The sequence below is a fragment of the Triticum dicoccoides genome, chromosome 1B (genome assembly GCF_002162155.2).
Source record: "Triticum dicoccoides isolate Atlit2015 ecotype Zavitan chromosome 1B, WEW_v2.0, whole genome shotgun sequence".
Taxonomy (NCBI): Eukaryota; Viridiplantae; Streptophyta; class Magnoliopsida; order Poales; family Poaceae; genus Triticum; species Triticum dicoccoides.
In genome coordinates this window covers 661,981,911-661,994,468 of record NC_041381.1, presented here as the reverse complement: position 1 = coordinate 661,994,468, position 12,558 = coordinate 661,981,911, and the positions used below count along the sequence as shown (strand labels likewise).

Below are 12,558 nucleotides of genomic sequence, written 5' to 3'. Positions count from 1 at the left end.
TCACCTCTTTTCATTCTTGAGAACAGGGGAAGGGAAGGGAGGGGAGGGGACGAGTGACAGGTGAAAGCAGCCGGCACGTTGGGGGATGGAGACAAAGCAGAGTGCAAGACTCTGGTTTCCCGGCAGGCACCGAGAGAGGGAGAATTCTCGGGGGAAAGAAAGGATAAAGCGACGGACAGGGAGGAATCCCATTAGCGCAAGGGCAATTTAGGAGGATTTCGATTTAGTTTAGGCGCGCGCACCACGATTAAACAAATCAAAAGAATCGGAAAAGGCGAGGCCTTGCGCACCGTAGAAATTGCCCCGCCAGCCAGCGCCACCATCCATCACCATTCACGAGCAGCAGCAGCAGCAGAGCACCCAGCAAGGAAGGAAGCCCACCGTCCCCTCTCTCTCTCTGCGTCTCCCGGTCTCTCCTCCTCCCGCCGCCGCCGCCGGGCCGTGCCTGAGATTTGGTCCGAGGAGGAGGAGGAGGAGCGGGCGGCGGCTGCGCTGGTCGTTTCTTGGAGGGGGGTGGAGGGGGCGCGGGCTTGCCGGCCATGGTCGACGGGCCCGGGGATGGACTGAGGCGCGGGGGGAGGGGAGGCCTGCTCCCTCTTCTTCGGTGACCGAGCCGCCATGGCGGCGGGCTGGGCTTGGCACAGGTACTGCCAATCTGCCGTTTTACCTCGCCTTTTTCCTGTTCATTTCGCATTGCCGCAGAGGCGCCGCCGCCGCCGCCCCGCCTTCCGGGCCGGCGGCCGGACCCTCACACCCGCCCCCTTCCTTTCGCTGCACCCATGTGCTTGTTTATAACGAGGATGCGTGCACTCAACGCCCGATTTCCTAGTACAGTATTAAACTCGCAGCGTCAGTGTCATGCCTGCAGCTGCAGGGCAAAATTTAGGCCCTGTTTGGTTCCAATAAGTCCCCTGACTTATAAGTCAGGTGACTTAAAACCAGTGACTTATAAGTCACACCCGTTTGGTTGTCACCCGACTTATAAGTTATCTTCCCACACCTTTCCACACCAATCAACATCATGCAGGTGGTGGGACCCATGCAAAAGGGGGTGACTTATAAGTTTTAAGTTGGGGTGGAGCAACTTATGACTTATAAGTGGGGGTGACTTATAAGTTGGGGCTGTTTGGCAAAATAAGTCACTTTTTGCAATTTTCGACTTATAAGTTGGTGACTTATTTGGAACCAAATAGGGCCTTGGTCAAAACGATGCATGCCGATCCAAAAAACATGGCCATCACTACGCCAGCCCGATTCCTCGGAACCAGGAATATGCTTCAAGATGCCATTTCGATCCGTCTTCCTCCAATTATTCTGAATCCCCCAACAACAAGTGTCCCTGTCTTCAGTCTTGACTATGTGTAATCAAACAATATTGTTAGCTTGGGTCAGCCCAGATCGATTGGGCATAAGCAGGAGGCTCTGGCCGAGCACAGCAGTAGCTCCAGCGCTGAACAAAGCTCCGGCGGCCTATTCGTGGCGAAGGCGAAGGCGAAGGCGTCTCCAACTAGTAAAACTGGGTGGTGGCTCAGGTGTTATGTCGTTAGCTTTTTACAGTTTGTAGTGAAACATCTGGGTTTTTATGGCCGGCGCAAGAATTGTTGGAGTGTATGATATTTTGCCGTTTTCGGGTGTGGTATGGCGTGCGAGGTTTTAGTTTGTTGCTTTTTGTTTGCCGGTTTTAGGAGATCATAATGAGCACGGAAGGTGTTGTTTTGTTCTGATTTGTTAGGCAGGCTTGTCCATAGGTGGGTTGTCTTTTTAGCTGTTTTCGGATCGACTATGATGCTGAACTATGCGCGGTTTGTCATCTTTGTTGTTGTTACTATGACAAGATCCAAAACTTCCGTGTCGAAATAAAGACCCAGTGTTTGCTAGCTAAGAACTAGGTTCCTCAGATCAGACTGATTATAGCCAGTCACGTTGTTGAGTACATACTTTAATACATAGTTTTGATACTCCGATCTGGATTTATTCAGTTACTTTTTAGCATGAACTTTCAAGTGTTCCATTTTTGTCAGTTTTGATTTAGGCCCTGCCTATTCGGTCATTTCAAGGCATCCTAACATCTATTGGTGAACAAACTTTTACCAGTTTATTTGTCTATCTTTTTACCTATGTACTACATGCAAGTGGGATTAAAGATAAACGCACCATTTTGAACAGATTTTAGTTCTTGTCCACTGTGGGATTGATCCTTGTGACACAAACTAACTCTCACGCCTTGTATATGTTTTTTTGGATCCACCCGCACAGATTCTTCTCGTTTTGGGTCCAATTGACATCCTCCTTTGGGGTTTAGAGTTTCTTGGACATCTTATTTTTGAATAAACCATTTGTTAGCTGTTTCTACTATCTAGAGTGTATATGAATAAGACTTTGCATGATTATTAGCACTGGCGAATGCGGCGAATCTTTGGAAAGCATGCAACTCGATTTACATTTTAGATATCATAAACGTCTCTACCATTATATGCTAGAATGTTGCTAACAAATAAAACGACCCTGATCCCTGCAGTTTCTTTTCAGCATGGCTTTTAATTAAGTAATTGGATTACGTGTTTATTGAGATTATGCATCAGTCTATTTCTCAACTTGAATCGTGTTGTTCTATTAAGAAGATAAACAGTTGGATTAACATTCTTCTGATATGGTTTGCAGGATCAGCTAGTCTGAACAGTCGTTGGTTGCTCTCGTGACGAATATTGGTCATTGGGTGGTAGCATATTCTCTGATGACTTCTCATGTCTGGTGATCATCGAAAGCAAACACATTCAGTTGGACTTTCCACTGGAAATCATTTCCTGTGATAAGCTAGTTTTAGGGCAAATCTCCTTTGGCGCTGAACATTTCAGACAGTGGCTGTTCTGTAGTTCTTCTGGAAGCTCCCTTAGCACTGAACATTTCAGACAGTGACTGTTCTGTATGTTCTTTGGGGCAAATCTCCTTTGGCAAACCTACCGATAGTTCGGGGCAAATCTCCTTTTGGCAAAACCTACCTATAGTACCTATAGTTCGGCAAATCTCCTTTGGCAAATCTACCTAGTTCTTCTGATCTCCTTCCTTACATATGCTTTTGCTTCCGATTGCTCCCTGGACAAATATCCTTTGACATTAGCTTTAGCTATCAACTGCTATCTTGGCACTTCTCCTTTGGCAGTAGGTTTAGCTTCACTCCTATCAGGGCGAATCTCCTTTGACACTAAATCTTACTGTTTCTTATTTGCTATCTGGGCAAATCTCCTTTGGCGGTTACTGTTACTGTATCAGGGATCCTTTGGCATTAGTACTAAAGTGTGCTGACCGCTGTTCAAAGGCTGTTCCTGAGTTTATCATATCATCACAGAACAAGCTTGTTACAAAGAGGTGGGAAAAAAATCAATCTTATATTTATTAACACAATTGGTTGTTTCATATCACACAAAATGACAAAATGTGGTGTTGCAGGGCTTGCAGACATGGATCTGTTTGTAATTGATTCAGACAGTGAGTCATACAGTGGAACGAGTGACAGTGAGGACCAAGAAGAATGTGAATTTACGGACCATGCGCAGAGCATCTTATCAAGCTTGGACGAAAGCATCGGCAAGATTGATGATTTCCTTACTTTTGAAAGAGGGTTTCTTCATGGGGACATAGTCTGCCCTGTGTCTGACCCCTCAGGTCAGTTGGGCCGCGTTGTTGGGGTTGAAATGTTTGTGGACTTGGAGACATACTCTGGTGATATAATAGAAGATGTCAACAGCAAGCAGCTTTCAAGAGTGAGATCCTTTGTCTCTGGTGACTGCGTGGTTATGGGACCATGGATTGGGCGGGTGATCAGGGCATTTGACCTGGTCACCGTTGTGTTCAGTGATGGGGCAAAGTGTGAAATGCTGTTAAGGGACTCTGAGGTACTGAAGCCCATTCCTCCAATCCTTTTTGAAGATGCACCTTATTTTTATTATCCAAGTCAACGCGTGAGGATTGTTCATCCCTCCGTGTCCAAGTCAGGAACATGGTTGTCTGGATCGTGGAGGGCCAGCCGAGATGAAGGTGTTGTGTCTCATGTTGATGTGGGGCTGGTGCATGTGAACTGGATAACCTCGGTGGCAAATGTTTGGGGTGACCGATCATCAAGTCCACCAAACTTTCAGGACTCAAAGAATCTCACTTTGCTGTCATGCTTCCCTTATGCTAACTGGCAGTTGGGTGATTGGTGCACTCTCTCTGCTGGTCATGATGGAAGTCTCCCAAGTGAAGACCGTAAGTTTTCTCGATATTCTCAAACTTATGTTGTTGCTAAGACAAAGAGCACTTTTGACGTTCTATGGCAAAATGGAAGCACATCTCTTGGGCTAGAACCTTATATCTTGGCTCCTGTTAGCACCCCCGGTGATCATGATTTTTGGCCAGGGCAATTTGTCCTGGAGAAACTGGCAGTAGAGGAAGCTGCCGAACGTCAGCGGATTGGGATAGTGAGAAATGTGGATGCACTTGAGCGGACTGCAAACGTAAAATGGATTGTTCCAGTGGATGATGACATTGTCAGATATGGAAGTGACTCCACTGAGGAGACAGTGAGTGCTTATGAGCTAGTAGAGCACCCGGATTTCTCTTTTTGCACTGGGGAAGTCGTTATCAGATCAGCTCTGAACATCGACAAGTCTGAAGCAGATCTCACCAATGGGACCATGACAGTTAGCAGGAAAAGTTTAGATACCTCCTCCGGCTTCTTGTCATGCATTGGCAATGTTCTTGGGTATAAGGATGATGGAATTGAAGTACAATGGGCTAGTGGTGTGATATCCAAGGTAAGCTTATCTTTGAGTTGGTTTTCTTCCTTTTTTGTTTTGTTGTGTTTTATCTCCCTTTTCACCCATCTTTTCTAGATACATGGTCTGTCCAGACTATTGGTAACATATCTTTTTCCCTTGTATCAATTTCAGGCGCAGCATTTTGAAATTATTGGATTAGAAAGACTTCTAGATAATTCACTAGGATCTGTGAATGAGGTGCATACTTTTGTCGACGACGAGGCTGAGCAGGAAACAATTTGCCATGAGAGTACTAAGGTTAGATTGGGTTTGCATCTTCCACTGTACCATTTGTTGGTTACATGCATTGAAATTTAAGCAACAACTTGATGTTTTCACCCAGAATGCCCTGGAAGAGTCTGATGAAGACTGCACTGGTTCATTGCGCAATGCTTTCTACTTCTCCAAAACAGCTTTTAATTTTCTGACGAATGTGGCTTCTAGTTTCTTTGGTGCTCATGATTCTACATCATCTAGCTCAGTAAGTTTTATACCTTGCCAAATAATTTATGTTTAATTTTCATAACTCTAAGGTCAAGTTGTTGTTTCAGATTACTGCAGTTCCTCTGTATCAAATTGTGAAGTCAGCAGATCTACATTCGTCTGCAGAAGAATTTTCCGTTGTGGAGTTGGTGATGCAGACCGAGAAGCCACAGTTACCTTCAGAAAATGACGTAAAAATATTTGATGTTGTGGTGGACTGTTCTGATCATCATTTTGTGAAGGAACGTGGCCATGAAAATGTAATACTTTACACGTAATTCAACTTTGTTCCTCTATTTTAGAGCTGTAGTAGCTACTGTAGCATGTTCAAATTATTTGTTATAATCTTTAATTCCTGATATTTTAGGTTAAAAGAGGTTGGTTGAAGAAGATACAACAGGAATGGACAATCTTACAAAATGATTTACCAGGTCGGTTTTTCTTGTTCTTTATTGTCCATTGCAAGTCCTTCATGAAATTGAATCTTTTCACTGGCTCATTGCATATATAATTTTAGCATCTGTTTATATTTATTATAACTTGGCATTATTTTTTAGTCTACTATAACATGGTTTCATATATATCATAACTACTTTAATAGTACATATAGCGATGTAGATGTGAATCTATCATGATGCAAGCTTATATAATTGTTTTGTGGTTAGAAATAAGTTAAAATGTTCTACGCTCCACAGGACAGCATAGCATGTTAAGGTTCCTTTCTCGAAAAAATCATTGTTTCACATCTTTACGAGATGATTGAAGTGAAAAAGGTCGAGCTTGTCATGTGTATGTTATCTTGTCGATTATATATTTCGAGTATGAGAAGTTGATCAAGCTAGTTAAACTGTCAAAGATGAAAAATTGAATGTGTGAACAGAACATGCGTACTCTTGTGAGTTGTCAGTGTTCTTCCCTTCTCTGATAAAACTAACGAGCTGTCAAAATTAAATCTAGAATTATGCAAACGTTAGTAAGTGGAAACTCACACAAAATTTGAGTTGTTCACTTTATGAATAAAAAAAACATCTTGAACAAATTTAGTGTATATTGGGCTTTTTTACATTCAATAAATCCCTGTAATATTAGCTTTGGCTTCAATCACTTGTCTGCAGGGACATTACCTAGTAAAACAGAAAACCATTCTAATTAGATTTGGTAGCAAGATGAAAACATGAAACATATTTTCTGGTACATGTCTTACATGGTGTTCTTTGCTTCCATGCAGATGATATCCATGTTAGAGTTTATGAGGAAAGGATGGACCTTCTCAGAGCTTGCATTGTTGGGGCAGCTGGAACGCCTTATCATGATAATTTATTTTTCTTTGATATTTTCTTCCCGCCGGATTATCCTCATGAACCACCTGTAAGTGTTTTCTTTTCTATTGCTCGTGTGTGTACCTCACAGCTGAGATCGTCTAGCCGCTGAACAGTAACTTTCTTTTTCCAGTCTGTTCACTATCACTCCGGAGGCCTCCGCCTCAACCCAAACTTGTACGAAACCGGCAAAGTATGTCTAAGCCTTCTCAAGACATGGGCAGGGACTGGTAATGAGGTGTGGAATCCGGAGGGCTCGACTATTCTTCAACTGCTGCTATCCCTTCAGGCTCTTGTTCTCAACGAGAAGCCTTACTTCAATGAGGCGGGCTACGACAAATTTGTGGGGAAAGCCGACGGGGAGAAGAACTCCATCACGTACAACGAGAATGCTTTCTTGCTGTCTTGCAAGTCCATGATGTACATTTTGCACAAACCACCAAAGGTAAGTCGCCAACTTTTTAAATTCTGCACTTAACGAATGACCTGAATATCCCATACACTTACTCTGACAAAACTGATAGGGCTTAACTGAATTTTGGTAGCTATGAGTTTTGAGTAGAACGTAAACCAAGATCACTGTATCTCAGATGCATCCCCTAACCAACCTACATACAGTATTAAATAACTTCTGCTGCACCTTTCAGCATTAAGAAGTAATATGTGTAATGAATATTATTGATGGGTCTCTCCCCTCCTATCTCCATCCAGCATTTTGAAAATTTCGTCAAGGAGCACTTCACTCGCCTCGCGCCGCACATCCTGGGAGCCTGCAACGCATACCTCGGCGGCGATCTCGTCGGTCATGCTGGCGACAGCACGTACATATCAGATGATGGCTGCAAGAGCTGCTCGACCGGATTCAAGATCATGCTCGGCAAGCTACTGCCGAAGCTCGTCGCCGCCTTCTCCGAAGCCGGGATCGCCCGTGGCCAGTGACTTCAGAGCGGGCACACCTCCTGCATGGCGATGGCGGTGACGGCACGCCCACTGCAACACCGGTATTGTATAGGTTTTGCAATAAAAATGCTGCCTGGCACATGATCCTTTTGTTGCGTGACGGCATCTTGTAAGATGGGAAAACTTGTGCTTGATTGACGCGATGAACTGAAAGGGTGCCAGATGAGAGACAGAAGCAGCTGGTGTGTAGTTTGGTTTGTGAAATGGTGCCTTGGGAGTGTAGAGTGTGATGGAAGTATGTAAATTTGTGTGTGGGTGTTGAGATAGCAAGTACCCTGTCTGTATAGTTGGCAGAGGAGCTATCTGATGTGCCTGCAATAATACCAGTGTGAAACACACACATTGCTAAATTACTACTACTACTTGTACTTTACTTGGTATCACCCTGAGGTTTTCATGTCACCACATGATTTGCTTGTTTGTATGTACGGTTTGAAGTCAACAAATAATGTTCATTAACTGGGTCACACTAGTCATGTTCTAATGGATTGTTGGAACACTAGCCAAGCATTCTCTTAAAACATGTCAAAACATATTTCATTTTGAGATATAAAAATCATGCTCAGCTAATCCAACAGTATTTCTATATGTTGTTGCCGAGTCGCCCGAACACCAGCACGTACGGCCGTGGTAGTAAAGCCAAGCCCTCTCCGATTTATCTTTTGATGAATATGGAGTTTCTTTCGTCGTTTTCAAAGTAGAAGTACTACTACTTTCTTCCTTGCATATGCATGATAAACAATGCCCTGAAAGAAGAACTATAAAGCAAATTAAGCAACATATGGATGTATTGCTTGTCGTGTTTCTAAGACTTAGGTCGAGAACAAGATGGCTAGTGATGGAGGAGTTTTTTTTCGAAAAGAAGGACTACCCTTGACTTCTGTGTCAAGCGATGCACACAACCATTTATTAGAACAAACCAAGTATCAGGCTGGTCATAGTGGGGAGTAACTTAGACTAGTGTCATGCATATAACACTAGTCTAAGTTACTACTTTCATAATGCAAAGTAACATAATAGTAGTATCATAGATGACTTCATTTACTAGCTCATAGACTCATCTTGTCTTGGAAAGCGCTATATTACAGTAACATATTATGTTACCACCTCTCATTAATTACTTGCCACATAAGTAGAATTTTCTCGAAGAGCGCTATGTTACTAGCTAGGTTACTCCCACTATGACCAGCCTCAAAGTGCGAATAACATCTCCGGTAAAAAACAAAATAAAAAAGTACAAGATGAAAGACCACAACCGGCAAAAATAGGACACCATACCTACACATATATCCTATTATTGGACCGCATGGGATAGAGGAGGCTACGAGGCTACCTGCAGAGAAAATGGCATGCTTGCAAGTAGCCATACCCTAGCTAGGAGAAGATGGTCTGCATCTGAGAATAATTCTGGATGGGCATGTTGAGATACTCAACGTCCTTGGGATGATCCCAAGAAAGAAAGACAAGTTGTTAGTTTTGACTAGCATGTTAAATCAAGTGAAACAAGGCTAGGTTAGATAACCGAGATGTGTCTTTGGTAGTGCTTAGCTTCCAACAGAATATTGAAGGCATCTTGATCCCATTGTGCATTGCTAAGATATCTAAGGTTGGACACTTAGATCCATTTCACCCTTCACTTCTTAAGATGGTTGTACACCTGTGTTGAGGTCACATATGTGCCATAAAAACCTAACATCATCTTTGCAACAGTGTTTAGGCGCACCTTCTTGAAGCCCTTATCAAATCACACATCTTGTTGGGAATGAAGGTGGACAAGAAAGAAGTGGTTGTATTCCCCTTCATGGACCCCCCTCATCTGTGCCTTGCCAGGCTTAACGACCACCTTAGTAGCTACCACAAGCATCACCACCACTAAAGAACACACATGACGTGCCTCAAACAGCTCTGCAACCCCAGTCAAAGGTGGCCGGGAGTCCTCAAGATAGGAGGAAAATGTATGGGTGTCTGACAGAACAAGGGTTGTGCTAAGAAAATAGGCAATTTTTCGACTAATTTAATCCATAAGTAGATAACTAGCATGGCATTGACAGAACTAACAACATACTGGTACTGATCTAAACAAGCACGTACTACGCAAATAGTAGATAAATCTACACATGATGCTAGCACTGCTAATACAGAAATTATCAGGAGAGGGATAAACACGGTATACCCTCCAGTAGGCCATGCAGAAGCCGTTGCCGCGGTGGCAGCAGCAGCAGAAGCGTCCTCGGTGGCCTTCTTGTCGGCCTCGGTCTTCTCGGCGGCGGCGCGTTCGGCGTCGCTGGACATGGTGATGACGGAGACGACGCGAACGTAGAGGAAGTAGTGGATCGGAGGCGAGCAGTCGCGTAGTCGCTTCCCAAAAACCTATTCGTCTCTCTCCCGTACAGGAACCAGAGAGACGGAGTTTCGGAGACCTGCTCTCCCGTCGACCGTGTATGCGGCGGACGGGATGGAGTCACCGGCGGCAGCAGCAGCAAAGGGACGACGGTGGGCGGTTCGCGTGGAGCAGATGTGATCTAATCGTGGCGGCTAGGGTTAGGGGACACAACACACTTATATAGACGCAACCGCGTGGAGAGACGTGGGCTTGACCCACGTCCGAGTCCGTGACAGCCCACGATCCGACGTCTCAGATCGTGGCCCTGCTGTCAGAACCTCTCCGTTAGTGACTGGCAAAAATAAACGCATAGGTGTGAGCTCGGCTCGGCTCATTCCCGCAACCAGCGGTGCGTCGTGACAAGGCGAGGTGTGGCGTGGCAAGGCGGGCGGCGGAGGAGGAGTGCGCAAGGGCCTCTTCTCTTCTCAAGCTCCAATAGCATGTAGAAGAGCCACCCTTATAAACCACTCCAACTTTCCTTCCACTAGCATGGCGGGACTAAACTTCCCACCACCTTGTCATGCCACCTACATGGGCCCTTAGAGATCAAATCTGAAATTGTCATATGGGCTCTAGGCCCATCTCACATTTCAACAATCCCCACCAGATCTCAGGGGCCCACTTTGTCCTTTGTTCCAAACGTTGTTTTGATATACTAGTGTTTCAGTGAAGACCTGTTAAGGTTGAGCTTCACCTAGAGCAAGTATCTATACTCCTTCACAACTGAACAATGGACTATGCCTTGAATTGACAGTTTGGTGTAAAGAAGTTTCACCACATGTCTTACTAGTACTGGGCTGCCGAAGGCTGACCCCTCGGGTGGAGCATATAAGTCACACTCCTGGCCTATTCATGAGCTTACTAGAGATCACCCCAATCTCATAGACTATGACTAGCAGTCGAGCTCACATAGGTGTGTTCCTCCAAAGATCGCTCTGTAGGATAGCATCTTGCTTATACATATAAGCCTTGGAACACATTAAGACAGTAGTCATCCTTCCATATAGTTTCCGAGAGTATTGCATCTCCAACGGAGTGGATTAGTAAAGTTACTCTCCTCAGTTCACCACTGGCTTGTTTTCCCAGGTCCTACTTCACGGGATCTCCGATCACATAGGTTGGGTTACCACCATGGCAACTCATGTGGGTCTCATACCCATCTCCCTCGATGCACTATCTATCACTACACGCGATAGCCCTTTCGTAAAGGGATCTGCCAGATTCTTAGCCGTATGGACATAGTCCAACACTATCACCCTGGAGTTTCTTAATTTTCTGACAGCTTTTAATCTCATTCTTATGTGTTTGTTGGACTTCATGTTGTCCTTTGACCTCTTCACCTTGGTGATGACAGTTTGATTATCACAGTTCATAAGGATAGCTGGAAGCGGTTTATCAACCAATGGCAAGTCCATCAAAAGATCTCGAAGCCATCCTGCTTCAACACCAGAAGTGTCTAATGCTGTTAATTCTGCTTCCATTGTCGATCTCGTTAAGATCGTTTGCTTGCAAGACTTCCAGGAAATAGCGCCACCTCCAAGAGTAAACATATACCCAGTTGTGGCCTTCATCTCATCAGCATCAGAGATCCAATTCACATCACTATACCCTTCAAGTACCGATGGGTCTCCGGTATAGTGAAGTCCATAGTTCATAGTACCTTTCAGATAGTGCATAACTCTTTCAACAGCATGCGAATGTACATCACCCGGTTTGGAAACAAACCGACTCAGTTTGCTCACAGCAAACGCGATGTCAGGCCTCGTTGCGCTCGCTAGGTACATCAGTGAACCAATGATTTGAGAGTATCTCAATTGATCTTTAGCCATGCCTTTGTACTTTCGAATCAACATGCTAGGATCATATGGTGTTTGAGATGGTGTGCAGTCCGAATATCCAAAACGGCTCAACACCTTCTCAACATAATGGGATTGCAGAAGTGTGATCCCACCCTCATTATCTCTCAGTAGCTTGATGTTCAAGATAACATCAACCACACCAAGTTCTTTCATCTCAAAGTTCCGAGATAGAAACGATTTGACCTCCTCAATGACTTTGAGATTTGTTCCGAATATCAGTATGTCATCAACATACAAGCATAGTATACACTACAAAAAAAAGACACATCCGTGACATTTTGGGCCGAACGAAATTTTTTCTGTCATACATATGACACTTCTATGACGATAATTGTGACAAAACCCGGTATGATCATAGATGTGGTGGGATCCTACTTCTATGACAAAAAATCATGACAGAAAATGGGCTTTTCGTCCTGGGCGGGCTGGAGACGCAGCTGCATGACATTCTTTGGGCCGTCCATGACGGAAAAAACTATGGTAGAAGCGAGGGGGAGGAAAATTTCGGGGAATTGCCGGTTACGGTGGGAGGTCGGGGAAGGAGCGATGCGCGTTTCTCTCGTACGTACGCGCGTGTGTGCGAGGCGTTGGCTCTAACTGAAGCCGAGCAAGGCATTGGGCTCTAACTGAACCCGAGCGATTGCACTGCAGGCTATGCGTTACTGAACCCGAGCGATCGATGGATGGATGGTAACTGAACCCGATGGAGCGATTCCTTCGCTACTGCTGTTAACTGAAGCCGATCGATGCTGCCTCTG

At 44.6% G+C, this 12,558-nt stretch overlaps 1 protein-coding gene across 3 annotated transcripts; it reads left to right on the top strand.

Moving 5' to 3' along the window:
• Positions 1 to 246: 246 nt before the first annotated feature.
• On the top strand, positions 247 to 7,963 carry LOC119349481 (probable ubiquitin-conjugating enzyme E2 24). Of its 3 annotated transcripts, none has more exons than XM_037617522.1 (10): positions 247 to 644; positions 2,662 to 3,366; positions 3,448 to 4,793; positions 4,929 to 5,054; positions 5,140 to 5,277; positions 5,348 to 5,539; positions 5,647 to 5,710; positions 6,508 to 6,647; positions 6,732 to 7,043; positions 7,310 to 7,963. In XM_037617522.1, the coding sequence occupies exons 3-10, from the start codon at positions 3,459 to 3,461 to the stop codon at positions 7,535 to 7,537; spliced, it is 2,535 nt and encodes an 844-aa protein (XP_037473419.1). In that variant the 5' UTR covers positions 247 to 644; positions 2,662 to 3,366; positions 3,448 to 3,458; the 3' UTR covers positions 7,538 to 7,963. The 3 variants fall into 3 exon arrangements, with proteins under 3 accessions (XP_037473419.1, XP_037473420.1, XP_037473418.1); XM_037617523.1 differs by lacking the exon at positions 247 to 644 and adding an exon at positions 1,396 to 1,532; XM_037617521.1 differs by lacking the exons at positions 247 to 644; positions 2,662 to 3,366 and having other exon boundaries at positions 3,426 to 4,793.
• Positions 7,964 to 12,558: the final 4,595 nt, after the last annotated feature.

What these genes read in the sequence shown, in the direction of transcription:
- LOC119349481 (XM_037617521.1), top strand. Translation starts at nt 3,426, where the DNA reads ATGACAAAATGTGGTGTTGCAGGGCTTGCAGACATGGATCTGTTTGTA. An exon ending in CTTACAAAATGATTTACCAG is followed by an intron (nt 5,711 to 6,507) that starts GTCGGTTTTTCT and finishes GCTTCCATGCAG; the next exon opens with ATGATATCCATGTTAGAGTT. An exon ending in TTTTGCACAAACCACCAAAG is followed by an intron (nt 7,044 to 7,309) that starts GTAAGTCGCCAA and finishes ATCTCCATCCAG; the next exon opens with CATTTTGAAAATTTCGTCAA.